General features: G+C 42.7%; 1 protein-coding gene across 16 annotated transcripts in view; it reads left to right on the top strand.

Moving 5' to 3' along the window:
- The window catches only part of IKZF3 (IKAROS family zinc finger 3), a 40,123-nt gene that overhangs the window by 3,568 nt on the left and 17,690 nt on the right, over window positions 1–18,865 (top strand). For 2 of the 16 annotated variants that reach the window (XM_072028790.1, XM_072028791.1), the window contains 2 exons: window positions 5,763–5,816; window positions 6,991–7,101. In XM_072028790.1, coding sequence (XP_071884891.1) covers window positions 5,763–5,816; window positions 6,991–7,101 — 165 coding nt within the window. Of the gene's footprint in view, window positions 1–641; window positions 773–914; window positions 1,042–1,410; window positions 1,491–2,844; window positions 3,075–5,762; window positions 5,817–6,990; window positions 7,102–18,865 lie in introns of those variants that run through there. The other 14 variants (XM_072028789.1, XM_072028788.1, XM_038168841.2 and 11 more) reach the window with 14 other exon arrangements.

Below are 18,865 nucleotides of genomic sequence, written 5' to 3'. Positions count from 1 at the left end.
GATGACCTAGACCAAGTAATCACAAGCAGTTTTCCTGCAGTGTTTTGGGTGTTGGTGCTTGCTGCAGACCGTGAAGACAAAGCTCCTTGGAATGCTAAGCTCCTAGGCAGTGCTTTTGAGGGCTTTCCACAGCAGGTGACAGCTCTGCTGATCTCTCTGGTGGCGTTTCAGCAGGAGGGGATGTCAAATGGCTTCCCCCGTCGCAGGAGGAAGCAGCGTGGCCTTGTTTGAGTGATTTGCAGATGGGGATGCGAGTTGGAGGCAGATGTTGGGTAGCTTGAGATGGGATGGGTGGCTGGGGAGCTGTGGGAGCCTCTGGCTGCCTTGGCTGCGAACACAGGCACACGCCTGAGAAGCGTCACCCTTTTTAGGTTGGCACCTTTCTCCTTGGCCCCCATCCTGCCGGTATGCTCCTGCCACGGCTCCATCACCAGTGCAACCACCTCCAATGGTGCAGCAAAGCACATCCCTTCCCGAAGGGCAGAGGGACGCATCCCTGCACAGCAGAGCATCGCGGTGCCCCCAACCACCCCCAGACCCCCCAAACCAGGGGGATCCCCGCACCCGAGGACCCAACCCCAGGGGACCGGGGGGGGGATGCGCGGCGGCTCCGCTCCCCGCCGCCCGGCGCCGCTCTCGGTCCGCCGAGCCCCGGGGCGGATGTGGCGGTGCCCGCGGGCGGCGGCAGGGGGCGAGGCCGCCGGGGCTGCTTCTCCCCCCCCCCGCCCCATCACACCGGGAGCCGGGAGCGGCGGGGACCGGAGCATGGAAGGTGAGGAGCGGCCCCGCGGTGCCTCCCGGGGCTGAGGTTTCCCCGCGCCGTGCGATCGCGCAGGAAGCGAACGAGGCTTTTTGGTTTATTTTTTTATTTTTTGGCTTCTTCCTTCCCCCCCCTTCCCTTAATTTCAGCAAATTTCAGCAGCGAGTGTGATGCTAAAGCTGGCTTTTCGAGCTTTATCGGCTCGTGGTGTTGGGGGCGCGTTGGTTTCTTTTCCCTCGTAAAGCACGCGCGTAACTTTCAGGACCGGCCAAAAGCAAGTTGTGAGTTCATCTTGGGCTCGCTTTTGAAGAAAAGCAAAATTATGATTGTTATTTTTAACGGGCAAAAAAAAGCTTTGCAAAATATCGCTCGATTTCCTACCCCGCAGGTGGATGTTCTTACTGTACTAATCCAGCTCCTCGTTTTAAAGGCTTGAGTTTAGAGTCCACTGGCTCTCAGTAACTTGAGGTTTGGGATTACTTGAAATTAGTTGCAGTTGTCTATTTACAAACATATTCTTCTTTGCTGAAGGATTTTAAAATGCTTGTCTGTATTTAAGTGATTTCTGTAGAATCTGACTTGATTGAGGTTAACGCTGCTGGAGAGCAGCAAGTAATCCTCTGAAAGAAAGGGGCTGCCGGCTGTTCGGCACTTCTCAACGCAGCTTCAGTGCCTTTCTTGGTCGAGTTGGGACCTCTGTGTATGGCTGTGGAAGAGGAAAGCTCTTCAGGTGCGTCAGTAATTTTAGTCTGATTAGAAAATGGGCTTGTTTCTGCCACTGCAACTGTGATAAGTTAAGAAGTCGCTTTCCATCTCCCCATTTTTGGTACGCTTACAAGTGAATGTGTAAGTAATCCTTTGGTTTTTGGTGCTGCGTGTGGGGATCGAGGAGCAATTAATGTCTACGGTTGTTACGTTCAGGGACGTAGTTGATGTAAAAGATGGCGTTATACTGTACTACCTCTGGACACAATAACTGCTACGTATCCCTGTTTTCGTGGGTCTTGGGTAAAATCTTGGCTGCACTGAAGTCAGTGGGAAATTTGTCGCTGAGAAAAAGGGGCAACGTTTCTTTCCTTGTGTGTCTGTGCTCGGTGTGAGGATGCTCAGTAGGGTCGCTGACTGGCTAACAGGAGCTTGCAAGAGTCGATGTTAGAGACCTGGGTCCTGTAAGCCAAGATCTGCTCTCTTTCCTTGGGTGTATCTCTTCGTGACTGGTTCATTTTCTCAAAGATAACAAGAGCTGACCCCTCGCTGTCGTTTCCATTTGTTGTGCTGGGATGAGCGTGTTGAATGACTAGAAGATGCTGTGCTGGTTTTGGAAGGTTAGTGCTACAGTCCAGGCAAAATATTACCCTTACTTGCACACTGCTGATCATGTTTTCTTCCCAAAATAATGTGTGCAGGTAACCTACCTCTGTCATTTCAAACGGTGCATGGTGCTTAAGTGCAGAGAAGTATGAGAGGCCCTAGTATTGAAGGTGTAAAGTGTTTATTTGGCTCAGATACTTCTTACAGAAAGCTGTTGAGACTGTAAATGCTGAAGAAGGCCATTCAGTGGCAGGAGTAGATGGGTTTCCTCTCTTTAGTAGTGTAACGTAGGCTGAAGGTGAAGAACGCGCTGGGGTGGCAGAGGCTTGCTGCTGTCCCCAGCAAAGGCATTGGCTCTGCTGCCAGCTGGGAGGGATTGGGCTGTGAAGGTCTTGAGGCAGTGGCCAAGACTGGTACGGTTTTGTTTTGGCTTGCTTCTGCCTCTTAAAACTGAAAAGGGGAGGAAACGTAGCTGTGTTTGCTCTATATGCTGTGATAGAAGGGCTAATAGTATACGGGGTTTAAAAAGATGTCCCCTTCGCACTGCTATTGGGTTGAAAAATGCAGCTGGCAGTAAAAAGGCAATGGCCCAGTTTTCACTTTGCAGGCACACAGGTAGGGCTATAATAAATCAAGACAGACCTCCAGTTCTGCTGCCTACAGTTCTTTTTGTTTGGCTAAAACGCAGGTAGATTGTTAAGTTACTTCTATAAATTGGTCAAGTACCAGGATAAATCATTAATTTATTTAATTAAATAAATTAATGTTATTTATTGAAATGCCATAATGCTTCTCTACCAAGCTATTTGAATATTTGTGCTCACTCTGGCTATTGGCGCAGAACACAGGATGACTAAGGATTGGTTTCAAAAGCACATGAATTTTACTTCTGCTTTGTACATGAACGTTGTGCGTCAGCTGCAACACACACGGGACAAGCGTCTCCTTTCCATGCACCCTAGTCAGTGGATCTCTTTGAAGCTTGGGAAGACTGACGTGTTGTGTAAGTGATTTCCCACGTTGTGCTTTTCTGAGCATTCGGTAGAAATGTGGTCTTTGTGCAGAACCAGGGATGGACGTAACCTAGACCTTTTCCTTCTAGCACACTTACGGGACACAGTGAAGGATCTGGCCGAAAATATTTTACTCAGGAAAGAGACCTGAGGTTAACCATTGAGAGATCACTAAGACTGTGAGAATTGTCCTAGGACTGGTATCCTAAAGCAGCCAGGGGCAGATGAGTGGCTGTTGAGGCTTAAAAGTGATACAAAGACTGGGATGCTTCTCCGTGGACAAGAAATGTTGTATGGTATGTGGCTGCTCTCTTTGGAAGGATTGTACTGCCCAGCAGCCCATCGTGGACAGGAATTTGTTTAAAATGTAAATAAATACACAGAGACAATGTCTGCATGAAGCAGATGGGTGTCTGAGTCCCCTTCCAGGGGCTCCTCGTGCGGCTCAGGCAGTGCCATTTGCTGGCCCGTTACCCTCTGGGGGCAGCTGGGGGCTGGCTGCTAGGGGTGTAGCACCGAGCCCCACGTGCACAGGTTTCTGCTGGTGCAATTCACCCGGCAGGCTGCAGACATGGATGCATCCCTAGTGGAGAGGCTGCGTGTTGGGGAGGTGTCCTGGTGGATGCGGTGGTTTTGGGGACAATTTGCTGATACAGGAACAGATGCGGGTTTCTCTTAAGTGAAACAGCCTCAGCGGGGCTCTAGGTTTTGGTTTCAAGACCCTCTGCCAGCCCCTGGAAGGCAGAATTGCTGCCAAATCTTGAAGCATGCCCCCACCCCACCCGTGCAGGGTGCACTCTTTTTGCTTACTCCCAGGGCTTGGGCCAGGTCGGTGCTGAACCAGCCAAACGGGGCTCCTGCAGATGGTTTCTGAATGAAATTAAAATCAAGTTCAAGTATTACCGAATATTGGGGATTTGATTCTCTTGCATAAAGGTCTATTATTCACACAGTTGCAAGGATTTGTTTAATTAAAGCATCTGTATTATTTTGATGTAAGGTTAAAACCGATTCAGGGAGAATTTTGTTTGTGTATTTACCGATGTTTCCCCATCAGTATTCACAATATAAATCGGTCCATTTGCTTCTTTGTACTTCACTCTTCCTGGTATGATAAAATGAAACAAAGACAAATAAAAATACCTCATAACCCCATAGTTAAAGCTTTTAAATTCAGACTTAGTAAATATTTGAACTTCTTGTTATTTAATTCCATGACCTTGCTTATGACACAAGTTAAGACAACGTTTCACTAATGAAAGAAACTTGATGAAAAGCTTCCATTCATGCTACATTTGCATGAAAGGACAGGAGCCCTGATTTAATTTTAGGACACATTTCCTAAGTGCTAATAGCTTAACAGCTTGTTTTCAGGCAGGAGTTGTGCCCTGAAGAGCTCAGGCTACTGCTGGATGGTTTGGGTCATTGCTAGGTCCATCCTTACAGGCTTTTTTTTTCCATTTTTTTTCCTTTTGTTTCTGTTCTTTGATAAGAGCAATAACTCTTAGACTCATTCTTAAAAAATGGGAGCTGAATGTTTGTGTTTAGGAGATGACAAAAACAAACGTTAAAAATAAAACAAAAACTTTGTTGGATAGATCTATTTTTTTTTTCTCTGAGTTTGCCTTTATTTCGTTGGACAATTCAGTCCATGCTCAGTTCATGCAGGTTTTGGATAACCCCATTTGATGCTAGATTTCTTTCCTGCAGAGTTAACAGGGCTTTATACTTTGACGTTGTGGAGACCACAAAAATGTTCCATATGTAGTGGTGGTAAAGATAGATAATTATGGGGTAAATGTCACTAGTGGTTAACACCTCACGGCCACTGTATATGCATTTCTCTTATGTAACTGTCAGGAATGAATTTTACGAGTCCTGCAGCTATTACTTTTTTATGTACAAAGATGGTAAAAGATTTTCAGCTCTGCAAAAAAGAGGAAAAAGAGAGAGAGGAAAGAAAGGGGGAAGGAAGCAGGTAGCTGTGCCACTGTTAAGAAAATGAGCTCTGGTATCAGTGAAATCTCAAGAGAGCAAGGCATTGAGTAAAGACTCATCCGGGCAGGTCAGAGCTGTGCCCCCAGCTGGAGTCACCACCCTGGAGGGGGGCACTGGATGGGGGGGATCTGCAGCTTACGTTGTCTTCTGAGAGGTCTCCTGAGTGCTCAGCACTTCTGGAAACCAGGCCACATCTGGAGTCCTCTTAAGGTTTTTTACATTCCTGTTGCATGATTCCTACCAGAATTTCCAAGTGGGAATTAGACCAACTAGATGCTATGAAGATTATAGGGTCTTTCCTTTTTTATTGAAAAAGGAATTTGGAAATATCTGGTACTTGATGCTTTATAGAACTTCGTGGAGAGTTACCACCACTATGCTGTGCTCACAGGGTGCAAAATGAGAAGCTAAACTGAACATGTAAATAATTTTCATTATATATATTCGTATTTGAAGTTAGAAGATAATACTTAACCCATCTTTTGGACACGTGACAGTGCTCAAGATGTAAAGAAGGTGTACAATGGAACATAATTATTTGGTAGTAATTTCTTTGAGAATTTTGCTTTTTCAATTTTGCTTCTAGTCAAGAAACCAAGAACTTGTAAGATTACTGGCTATGTCGTGAATGGCTCTACAAATATTAAGCAACTCAGATTGCTTTTCTGTGTCTCTTGCAGATTCACAGGCTGGTATGGACCTAAGTAATACTCAGGAACAGCCCATGGCTGCAGGTACTACACTGTTCAAGTTCAATTGTTTTACTCTCTCTTGAAAACTTTCATTTTAAATGGAGAAAACTATAAGATTTGCAGCTTGTTTATATTCCCAGGACACTGCATAACAGGTATTAAAGGCAAAAAGTAAATTCTAGCATCGAAATAAAACTTCAAGTTCAGTATAATATTGGAAAATGATACTAAAGAAAAAAAAACACACTGTATAGTTGTAAGTTTTGATTAGGGAAGCAAGAATAATTTGATTCTTTTGGTTGACTGCATTTCTGAAAATATGAAAACAAACCTTTTGTGCGAGTTAGACAAGTGTTTTACTTTCTTGCTAATCAAAATATAAAACTCTTTCAGATCCAATGTAATACTTAGCTTGAGAAGCATTGTTTATTTTGCTATGAATTTAAACAGTTGGATAGTAACCATTTAAATTGCTTGATTTATTAAAAATTCACAGGATTGTTCACAGAAAATGTCTTTTTTTTTTAAAGTTATCTATCTGAAATTTAAATAAATATACATACCATTGAACTAGTCTGTATCATGTATTTTATGAAAGAGGCTTTATCTGAAAAAAAAAAAAATCACCCAAATAAATTTTGCTATAGTTAAAAATCTGACTTTCTTCCAGAGAAAAGAGGCTTGCAGTACTGGCACGTACTGCTGCCACAGCAATCATCAGAAAACTTTCTGATAATGTTGATATTTCAAAAGATATGTGCAATAAGCTGAGAAGTGCAGTTGGATTTGAAGTGGCAGTTTCCTGGACTGGGGCCAGAGTGAATAATATTTTGCCCTTGATGAACAAAGTAGAGCTGTAATTCCTCTTGCATGCTCTAAAGAACTTGCTTGCTTACCTGTTAGCAGCAGTTAGTAGAACAGATAGAATATATCGAGTTATCTGCAAAGCCATTGCTATTTTGTTCTTATTTGGGACAATGTCTGGAATAGTTAAATTGGAGAAAAAGCTCAGGACTTAAAGGTACATACTCTGTGTGAGAGTTTGTGTATGATTTCCAGCAACAAATCCACTCAGTGAAATTGCAGCAAGCGCATCTGTAAGAAGAGCATTGTGAGTACTGGAACCAATATTGGGAGTTTGCAGACACTGAGAAGCAATAACTTGGAAATAATGGAGCGCTGATAGTTACTGTTTTTAACAATTTGCTTGTTTCAGAAGGACAGGAAGTTTTGACAGACTGTAATCTGAACAAATCCCAGGAAATGGAAAGTATGGAAAACGTAGAAGATATGAAGGAACTCAATCAGTCTAATGAAGAAGCAGGAGGTAAAGTGGGGACTGAATTATGAATAATAATAGTTATGGTTTCTTTTTATTCATCTGATTATGCTGTGAGAGGAATTACAAAGTTTATTCTGTATGATAGCTCTGTTTTGCCTGCATGTCTGTAAATGAAATAATGGTACAATTAGTTCAGAGCATTTTAACGTGCTCTAAAGGAGGAACAACCATCAGGGAACCTCACATGCATTTTAGAAAGGCCACTTATACAGCATCTATGAAATATGGATAGCAAGGAAGAAAAAAAAAAGCTTGTGCATATGGTGACCTCATTTAGTGTGTGTTTTAGCACGTGAACTCTTAAAAGTAGTTTGCATATGACAAATGCGTGCATTAGGCTAGTGCTTTTAATAAATATTGTTAAGCTACATGACAGCTTTTTTTCTTTTTTTTCTTTTTTTTTGAAAGAAAGGACAGGTTATCTCAAGTTCATAGGACAACTCAGCCCTGTAGAATTTAAAACTAGCAGTAATCTCCTGCTTAAAACCAGGGGTGAAGAAAAGGTTGGTCAGTTTACCAAGTTAATCATTTAGGTGTATAAGCAGTAAATACTTCCTATGCAACTCTGAACCAAGACACAGGTATGAGTAAAATACTAAAACAATATGTGCTATTTCTAATCTAAGAGGTCCTGCATAAAGGCGTACTTCTGTGTATCTTTAAAAACTAGTAGGGCCTCTTCTCTTACTAGATATAGGATAAACAGCTCCTGGACTTAAGGCAATCTTATAGGCTCTTGGAATTTGTGTGTTTTTGTATATTACGTACAGATAGAGCAAGACCTTGAATTTCCTCCCTGATCAAGCAGCTCATAAAATCACAGCATTAATAAACATTCCTGCCAGTGAGCTGAGCATGTTCATTTATGCCAGGTCTCAACCACAAACAGTGAAAAATGTTGCCTGGTAGAGGATGTGGTGTACATACACTGAGGAAAAGACATGCATTGTTTTACCAGTTTCATGCTGCCTTTCAAGTACAGCATGTCCATGGCACCACAGCAGTGTCAAGACGAATTATGTCTGTGGCTTTGGTTAGTAGTTTTGAGGTAGGGTGCACGTATCACATAAATCAAGTAAATCACTAAAGGATTGCCTCTGTTTTGGTTGCCCAAGTAACCTGGTTGTTCCCTGTAACATAAACGTGATGACTTTATTTTGGACTGCAGTGAAATGTTCAGGTTTCGAGCTTCCACGTTATTAAAGATTAAACATTTATTTACAAAATAGCAAGTACCAAACAACATAAAGCACTCAAGGGAGTACTGCACTAGCAGAAGTGGCTGTGCAGAGGGTGAAATTAATCTCACTTAGGTGTGTACGGACAGCACCGGTGTTGAAGTGGACCGGTATCTGGCTTTTCTTGACAGTCGATGGAAGGAGCATGCAGGTTTCTGACCAAATCTGTCTGCCTGCCTTAGGATGAAGTGCCTGGTGTCCCCAGAGCAGCTGCTGCTTGTCAGGACTCCACTTAGAGCCAGCAAAAGCTTAGTATAGATGCCTGCATTGTAGAATCTAGCTTGGGCAGGTGAGTTCTGCTCTGCTTACCCTAAAAAGAGAAGTTTAATGTTTTTAGCCACAGAACGTGGAAGGCTTGAGCCTTTTCTACATCCAGGGCATCTGACATCTCTTTCAGATCCCCTAGCTGATGAAATGATCACAGCCATAGTCCACGTATTTGTCTATCCTTTACGTGATTTCATAGATCACAGAATATCCCAAGTGGGAAGGGACCCACAAGGAACATCGGGTCCAGCTCCTGGATCTGCACAGGACCACCCAAAACCCAGCCCCTATGTCCAAGATCATTGTCCAAATGTTCTTTGGACAATCCAAAATCCAGCAGCTTGATGCCATGACCTCTGCCCTGGGGAGCCTGTTCCAGTGCCTGACCATCCTCTCAAATATGAGGTTATAAATGTCAATAGAGCATCAGTTCTTTCTTTGATACTCCTTCACCTTTAGTGTTTATTCACATTATACAGTAAGTATGAATCCACTTGGTACCTCTGTGCTCCATTCTGCAATTCTCAGTACAGGAATGAGGAGATAATTGCTGGGAGAAAACTCCTTTAAATGTCAAAAAAAAAAAAGAAAAAAGCTACAGTATATCAGCATAAAATGGCACAAAACTAAACACTTGTTATGTTTACTTCATTGATTCACATGCATTTCTCTACAATCATTCTGATACTGAAAGCACAATAAATCTTAAATATTTAAGGGTGCTGCACTAGTGCTGTGGGCAGTGCAAGCATCAGTAGGTGCAGCTAAATTTCTCCTAAAGCCCAGTGCCAGTCCAGGTGCTGCTGGATGCTGAAGTTCACGAATAATTTTGGCTTCCATGTCTTGCTGTTGCAGTTTGACAGTAACAGCTATGTTAGTCACTGAGCAGTCCTTGTGGGTCAGTAAGTATCTGTCTGAGTTCCAGATAAGTGAAACCGCACTCTGACAGTACTGCCCTGGTGGGAGTATTATCTTTCGGGGATCACTAACCCTGCTAAAAGTGAATATATAGTATTCTCCAGAATCACAGAATAGAAATATTGTCAGTATCCGTGGTGGCTTTTGGGAAATAGATTATGCCCTGCCCAAAAAACACCTCTGCCGTTTGGCACGTTGCCTGGTGCAAACACTGACGCTCTCATTACATATCAGATTTGAAGAGAAATAACACACAATGTGTGGTTCTCATAAATGTTAATCACGCTGTCCATGATCCCTTCCTTTTGTGAGTGAGCAGTTCCACTTCAGTCTTTACTTTCGCAGTTCACCATTGATGATGGCCCACAACACAGAAAACTTTTTTTCAAGTTTTTTTTTTTTTTCTTTTTTTTTTTTTTTCAGAAGTCTGCTTTCCACCACCTTAATATTTGGCTATAATGCTTGTTTTTTTGTTCATTAAGCATTTTTTTCTTTCGGTAAGCATTCGTAGTAAGTGGTAATCATCCAGTTTCTTAGACTGCACAGTTTTTCTGTGAAGCCTGTGTTATTAATGGATGTCAGTCTTTAAATACATTGTGGGGACTTACTCTGAGACTTCAAAAAGGAGATGGAGACTGGTCAAATCTAGATGTTGTCTGTCTCTAATTTGGTGGTGCCTTTTACATTAGGTCCACAGAAAGTGATACTGTGATCCTTTAAAAAAGCTACAGAAATTTCCTGAATGCAGTAAGTAAACTTGTGTGTAGGGCTGAAATGTCAGCACGATCGCTGCTCTTTTTGGTGGAAGAAAATCCGCTTTTGCAGCAAGTAGTTCCATGTTTGTACTTCTCTGAGCACATGCAAACAGGCTGGCCGACACGGTCGTGTGTCAGAGCTGCCACGGCGAGGGCCATTCCCTGAACACACCGCGATGTCCTGCGATAAAACCCTTTCGAAAAGGCCTTCAGCTGCCATGCCTGCTAAATACAGGGCAAGCAGGCAGAAGGCTACAGTAATATGTTAATTAAAAGCTTGATGGAGAACAAAAAGAAAGAAAAAAAAAAGGAAAGAAAAAACCTTTTTTTTTTTTTTTTTTTTTTTTGCCTCAAGGGAATCGAAGCTGCATGCTGTGGTGCACATGGTGCATGCTTGCCCGCAACCATAAAAATACCCCGTTCCCATGGTGCTTCCTGTATCTAGTCAGAAAAGAGACAAGCAGCGAGGCAGATACATGGGGGAAGCATTAATTTCCCTTGTTCCTTTATGTGCCCCATCACCACTACCTTCAGTGGCCAAAGTTGAAGAGTCCTCAGTTGAAAAATTCACTCTAAAAGGTGCATTCCTTCCTCTGGGAGGCACAGTCAGGCACGAGTGTTTAATTATGTCTTGATTCCCTCCTCTGAGGCAGGCAACTTTTCGGCATTACAAATGTTAGCTAGCTTTCATGGTTGTGAAATGAAAAGAAATAGAAGCCACACTTGTGGTTTATGGATGCTAATTGCTGCTGCGTTTAGGTGTGCGAAGGGGGGCGGTTAAAAGGCTGGAGTGAGACAGGAGAGGATGACAAACCCTCGCCTCGGCGCGCACTGAGGTTCCAGCGGTGCTGCGAGCACACGCACTTATCTGCCTGAAAAGGAAGTGCCGTTTTTTATCAGAATATTACATCTCCCAAGCCCAGATCGAGCCCTGCCGCTCATGGGACTCAAGGGTTATCTCACAACATCAGCGGTGCTCTGCTGCAGAAGTTCACTTAACAGGGGATTTCTGTAAGTGTTAAAACCCGGCGAGGAGGCTGCGCCACTTAACTGTGTCAGGGCTCTGCTGCCGGGGCTCTGCCTGAACTGAAAGCCACGGCTCGGCGTTATCGACAAAAGATCCTCTCGGCTTTTGTCGCAGCCCCGTGGTACTGTACGAGCAGCAGCGGGGATGCTGCTGGGCACGTTTGGTGACATCAGCTCGGTGTCACCGCAGCCTGCAGGTGACTGACGTCGGCTCACACTCACTGCACCTGGAGAGCTGGGAGAGAGGGAGGCGAACTCTGGTATTCCACTGGCTGCCAAGAAGTCGGAAAAGTGCAGCTATTTCTTATTGTTATTAACCCGTTACGGTTAGCAGAAAGTAGAATTTGATTTTGAGATATCTTGGGGAGCAGTGTGAGCTCTCAGATGAGACAGTCCGGAAGGGGAATGGACACACAGCGTCATTCAGTAGGTTATGTACAATGTGCATCTCCATGTCACACCAAATAATTATTTGAAATTAAAGGAGAGAGAAATACTTAACTCTTTCAGCATTAAACCAAAATCTAGTCCAGGGTAGGTGAGTTGTGGCTCCCCCCGCTGCCTCCATGTGTATCAGTAAATAAGCGAGGGCAAGGCAAACGGCCCTGGGAACTCAAATGTCATTGCAGAAAATCATCTATTTTTAGAAATATGGTCTGGTGGAAAGGAAATTAATTAATTAAGATGACTCATGTTTTGCCCCCAGACTAGGCTGCTCATTTGGCACAAAAAGTGGGAGTTTAATGGGCAGGTTTACTGCTGTTTGTGCTGCTGGAAAAGTATCGGAAAGCAAAAATAAATCCACAAGAATCAAAACTTGGCTAAAATGCAGCGAGCAGTTCCATGAGCATCGGAATTGATGAAGCTCTGTTTCCACTGGGTTTGTGTCTTGCTGCTGGCTGGCTTTCAGCCGATTTTTGCAGAGTCTGCACCGTGTGCTCAACACCATATTTTACTTCTGGTACCTCAAGCTAGCTTTTCCGCGTTGTCAACACCATCTCCCCTCACACCGTGTTTATGGGCTTCGGCTCTTGTTCCTGTTTTGGTTTCTGCTTTGGTTTACAAACTTTTTTTCATTCCAAGCTTGGTTCCAGGCGTTCCTGCCGAGTGTGTCCATACCGCTCGCTTCTGCAGGGCTCTGAGCTGCGCCTGCTCCTGCTCCTGCTCCTGGCCCCTGCGACCAACAGGGCCAACTGCCAAAACTCCGTAATTCTGCAAAACTTTCCCCTCTGCCAAACAGGAATGATTCTGAATCTTCCTGAGGGAGCACAGGGACGCACAAGGTTCTGCAGAAGATGAGGCTAAAAGTGAAATCTTAGCATTTACCTATAGAAATATTGATTTGGAGAGAGAGTATTTATGGTCTAAAGCTCAAGTCTTACAATCCAGGCTCTTTACTGCTAGATTTATTTATTTTTATTTTTTTTGTAGTTGAATCAAACCATTACAATTGGTTTTGTGCCAGTTATGTTGTTTGAGGTTTTTGAGCAACATCTGAAACAAACTCCTGGCTTCAGTTTGTAGGTGTAAAAGCTCTGTTGATATTTATCACAGATTTCCCTGGTTTTCAAATTCTTGTATGATACCATTTTTTTCTAGTATCAAATGTAAGAGAGTACCACATTGTAATGAAGACTTCTGGGAGATGAATTCAAAAAGCTGAATAAAAATATGGTTTAAAGATTTGAAGTTCAGATTTGAAGTTCATTTGAAAAAGCAGTTGACCAGAGGTGATCATGCCTGAGTGGTCGTATTAGTAATAGGTCCCTTGATATAACTAATGAAGGCGATTATCTGAATTTAACATGTGGCCTTTTTCAGTCTGACTGTTAGGTCCAGATGTTCTCTGATTAACTGTCTAATTGAAGTCTGATTTAACGGTTGTGATTGTATCTGGGTTTCTGGACTTTAGGAATTGTAATTTTAGAAATGTTTTCTATGAGTGATCTTATCTAACTGTAAGAGAAGAACTCAGTTTCATCTTCTGTAGGTTTTTTTTTCTTTTTCAGAGGGAGGCTTTAAATACCCTAAGGTTTGGAAGGATAATGTTAACAGGTGTCATAAGCGAAACAAAATTCATCTGAGAGAGACTGGAAAATCTGGGCACTGGTAGACCCTGGATTGTGGGGTGCTGTTCCCTCTGATTCAGTGCTCGGTGCTCCTGGGCAGCACTGTGGGTACAGGCAATTGAGGAAAACAGCAAGCTACTGACACTTAACGTTAATTTAAAAAATAAATAAATAAAATTCATGCTAGTTTTAGCATAGTTTCCTATCCCCCAGCCATGTTGCCTCAGGTAATAACATTCTGCTTCCCCAAATTCTCTTTGTAGTGTCAGTTAAATGCATTATTTTTCACTTCCTTCCTTAAACCCTGGCCTAGTGCTGGGTGGTGCTGCTGGGCTGTTGTCCTGTTTATCTCCAGGTTTGGAAGAACTCGGGTTTGGATTTTTCCTTTATCGGTATTTTTGTTAGTCTAATTTTAACATATTTCAGTGATCTTTTAAATAAAACCCCTAAAGAAACACTAGATTATTATTGGGCAAAAAGTTGGTAATAGATGGGAAATATCAATTATGAGATTATAGATATTATAGACTTGTATAGGAAGATAGATTCATAGGAAAAATACTAGTATATGTTTGAATAAGGTGCTTGAAGAAACAATTATTTAATTCAAGTGTCCTGGCTCACAGGAGTTTGGAGATGTGCATTTTAAAAAAAAATATCATAATTATGTTAATTACATAAATTATGTTGTGTTTTGACAATAGAAAGACATTGGTATTAATGAAGTAGAAAATACATATCCCAATGCTTGGGAAACAATGCCTGATTTATTTATTTTTTTTCCCAATTCTCAGTGCTGCATTTCAATTTGATTTGTTTCTATTTTTGTTGCAAGTCACAATAAAAACAAGGAAGCTCATTACCATAGCGCGTGCTCTCCACAAAGGGGAATTATGAAAGTTTCTCTCCTATTTTTAGAAGTGAGATTTCCACCAGGTGCATTCTGCACGGGTTCATTTAGGAATTACCCCCTCTAGTATGCTGTATATCTCAACAAAATAGGTGCTCGCTTTTTATTCAAAACGGACGCAGAACAGCAGCACCGAGAAAATGCTGGAGGAGACAGAGATCAAATCAAAGCCACTGTGTCCAAGGAATAATTTTTGGTGAGTCGAGGAAGTGAATCCTATGGATTTCCAGTGTGCTGTAGAAGTAGTGGGCGCAGTACCTGGGATTTTAGAGCCTTGGCCAGTAGTGGCAGAAGGGTGCCCTGGCAGCAGAGCCAGATCAGGCCCCAAAGCCTTGAGCTCCTTTCTGGTCCCTAAAATTGAAGTTTGCAATGGTATCAGAAAAACCTGTAGGAAAGATGCTTAGCCTCTGTGTTGCCTCTAGTTAAAAAAAAAAAAAAAAAAAAAAAAAAAGAAAAAAAATGGTCTGATGTTCCTGTTATGTTTTATAACTCTCCATTGCTCACAGTCCCCACATTTTCAATGTGTGTGTAATGTATAATTTAAGGACAAAAAAACCCACTTAGGTACTTAGGTATAACATTGATGTTCAGTTTATAATTCGTTGGAGGTGCTGCAAACCTCTCTTTCTATTCATTAAGGAATATGTTTTTTTTCTTTTTCTTGATAACACGTCTTCCCCCACGTTGCGTTAATTCCATTGTAGAGGTGTTTTTCGTAAATTTGCAGGATTCTGACTTGACTTTGGAAACTCCACTGACCTTTTCAGTTTCACAGTGTATGGCTGTTGTGCTTCAAGCTGCTTTAGGTGAAGGAATCTCACGTTCTGGGAGGGGACAGACTCTGGTATGTGTACGTTTGGGTTTCGTACTGCTATTTCTGGGGACGATTTGTGGAGATAACAGTGATGAATCATTGGTTAATACCTGTCAAATCCAGGTAGTCACAAGAATCCTTCAGTACACGCACATATAGACGCCCTTCTTGTTCTTCAGCATCTGAATCCTATTAACAGCTGTCAAAACCTGGTAAACTATTTATATGCTTTCACAATTTGTTTAATTGGATAGTTAGGAAATGGCATACAAGAAAAGCTTTTCTTTTTTTTCATTTTTTTCTTTAGTCTGGCTGAACATCTGTAGCATTAGGGGCTCATTATCTCTGAATTGGCATAGCAAATCAGCAGCATCATTAAAATGCCACATTAAGATGATTAAGTTTCTTTGTTATCCAGTTGACTTTTTGCATGTGCTGAGGATTTCATGATTATGACCCCACTCCTTGTAAAACACTTGAGCAACATCACCCTTTTGTGCTGTTGTCTTTAATAGCTTCTGTTTTTTATTCTTTGTGCTTTTCATAACACTTCTGGCAAACTTTGCTTAACAACAGTACAAAACTCACATTTTTATTTTTTTTTTCTATATTTGATGCCAAAGTCTTGGATTAAATATGGGGGGGGTGTTGGTGAGAAGGGGGGATGTCCTTCAGAGACTCCCTCTTAGAACAGCTAAGATAATGCTCTAGCTTGTCTTAATTGTTTGCACTTATTGACTTTTTTTTATTCTTGCGTTTTATAGAACGTATACAAGCACTGCTCATGTGGTGACTCAGTCTGAAGTTGCCACCACAGCTTTATTTTGGATTTTTTCCAGAACCCATTGTTTTTACAGTGTTTCAGGTGAAACAAAAATATTACTCTGGAGTATGTCTTTCATCTTGTAATCATCTCCCCAGGAAATGAAACCATGTGCATCAGCCTTAACACATCACCCTGGTACTTTGTTGTGTAAAATCTACAACTTCTTTTTTTTTTTCTTTTTTTTTTTTCTCTGCAGTATGTATTACCTTCATGAACTGCCTCAAGAAAAATAGTTACCTGTGTTGGACACCACGAATAGTTTTTCCTCTTACAACTTCTTTACTTTCCCAAGCATAGAAGAGATAATATCACTGCTTTTTTCAACCTGGGGAAGTTTGTTAAGGATTGTTAAGGATACTCCTGTTTTTCCACACTTCATTATCCCTTTTCTGCTTGATGTTACAGTTGCATTCCTCTTGCCTAAGGAGGACCAGCCTGGAAACTCCCTCCTTTCATTCAAATCTGTTGATACAATCTTTAAGTGACAGACCCAAAACCTTTTCACACTTCTGCCAGTCTCCTATCTCACACAATTGCCTCTGCCTGCCAGCATGCAGAGCAACAGCCAGGGCTGAAAAAAAAAGAATTTACTTGCTTCAGACCTCGGCAACCACTTGGTTAGTTTTGGGCTGACCCGAACTCACCCATCTTTTCCTTGGGCTGCTTTGCACCAGTTTTCTTCTGCATGGCAGGGAAGGCTCTGACCTAGGATAGAAAAATTCCAACACTTCGTAACCCTTGCTTGATTTTTTTTTTTTTAAAAACCCTCTTCGTTAGTGGCTTCTGCTGTCTGCTCTCAGTCACCAGAAGGTGAATTTTTCCGTTGAGGTTCTTTAAACGCCTACATGCAAACTGAAACGCGCTCGAGCTTTGGTGGGATATCGCTGACAGCTGGAGCGACAGTGCTGCTTGCAGGGGGAGGCAGCGGTGGAAAAGCCTTGGTAAGGGCTCAGGTGCACCCTTCCCTGTTACCGTAAGAAAACAAATGCATTGCAAGCAGCCAACATGCAGCATGGAAAATGCAGAGGCAATTATTTTCCGCCGCGGAACCATAGGATGCCCGGTGTGTGGCAGTCAGCAAGTGCTTGCCATGGGGATCGCAGCGCTCGTGTGCTGTGAGCGGGGACGTAACTGGGTACTAGAGAGAAAAGTTGTGAGCTGTGAACTTGTGGTGAGAAACGGTAGAAAACGGTAGAGAAGTCTGCTCAATAGGAGGTTACAGCTAGTCCTCCACTGCTAAGCCATCGCATTTCATGCAGACGAAAGGTGAGACGTTAAATAGAAAGTGGGAATTGAAATTGTGTCTGAAAGCACCGCCAAGGTGCAGCTGCAGCGTGTGCTTCCTTTTACCATTCTGCGCAGGATGTAGCAAATTATTTTGGAGCTGGCTCCTGCTGGGGGGGCGGAGATGGGGGCGAACAACTCATTTTTTTGGGAAAGTGACTCCGTTGAAAGCTGCTTTCAGCAACCACCAATAGATTTTCCTTGGAGTGATGGAAGCGGATGCTTAAACTAATTCTGAGTGGGATCTCCCAACCTCAGGCGTGAATCTGGCAGCAGAGGAAGCCCCATTCCAGCGGAAGGGGGACTTGGGACGTGGAACAGGGCAGCAGATGCAGTGGGACATGGCACATTGGCAGGTGAAGCCTCCATGGGAGCCTCAGAACAAACTCCCAAACCTGTGCGAGCCCTCCTGGGGCCGGGGCAGTCAGTCCCAACGCAGAACTTCAAAAAACGTCTAGGACAAGAGGATAAAAACACAAGATATGGGGGAAAAAATCCTCCTGTGGGTGTCACCGTCTGGGCAGGGCACTAAAAGGAATCTCCTGGAGTTTTCCACCCTTGTGTGGCTTCTTGCATGGGATGAAGCAATGATCACCCACCTGTTTCCCCCCCCCCCTTCCATTCACTTTAGCCCAGAGTAAGACAGATCGGCTGGGCTCAGTGCAAGCATCAAGGCTAGAGGAGCGATGTTATCACCAAAATATTTTTGAAAATTTTGATTGCGTGAAAGTATTGGCTGCCAGATTTTTATTTTTCAGTGCTTGCTTTTATGTTGCCACCTCATTTTCGCTGTCACCCATTGTTTGTTCTCAGCATTTGATGTGGTTTATTACTCAGAACCGGAGCTAATACATATTCAGCAGTCCATGTTCTGTACTTTGGAGAAAGGACAAGTGATTAAATGCCATATTTAACTGTCTAACCCTCAGTCTGAGAGAGGAGCAGGTGCCCATGAGAACAATACTTTCAAACAGGAAACAGTGTATTTTATCTCTTAATGCTTTTCTTCACTTAGTAGCTTGAGGCATAACTCGAGTTTCAGCCATAACCCAGCTCCTATCCAGATAGAAAAGTCCACTTCAAGCAGAAAAAAAAGGCTGCCCCATCAATTAGTAAGGATTTTAATGAGCGTGCTGGTAATGCTGGAGTTAATAGCAGAGAAGAAATCCAGCAATAGTTAGGAATCGTTAGCAGTTTATGTAGTGCGAGCCCTTTGCTGATATTTTTTCATGGGAACATTATTGTTAGTAAATTATTAGCTACTTGTTCCATTCTTCTCTTGTCGTGAAGTTGCATTAATATGAGGCGATGCCTTTGATTCCAGAATTTTCTCTGGACACAGCAGCAGGGTCAGGAACCTACTCAAGGCCGTGTTGGTCTTCAAGAGTCTTCGTGGTCTTTGCTGTGTGCTTGCAATGTGACTTTGGACAAATCCTGTAACATTTCTGCAATGTATTTATTTATCAGGCAATCTTTACTACCTTTACTGGTTTTACTCATACAGCAGTCTTCAATACGGGTATCAGGATTATCGAATGCTTCTCGAAACATTTGAGATCTTTCGATGAAAATTGCAATTGCAAGTGAAGATTCAGATTACTGGTTGGGATTAATTGATGAGAATCTTTACCATGGGAAACTC

Source organism: Anas platyrhynchos, chromosome 28 (assembly GCF_047663525.1).
Source record: "Anas platyrhynchos isolate ZD024472 breed Pekin duck chromosome 28, IASCAAS_PekinDuck_T2T, whole genome shotgun sequence".
Lineage (NCBI taxonomy): Eukaryota > Metazoa > Chordata > Aves > Anseriformes > Anatidae > Anas > Anas platyrhynchos.
Note: the sequence above shows the minus strand (reverse complement) of the source record. Positions and strands in the feature narration are given on the sequence as shown.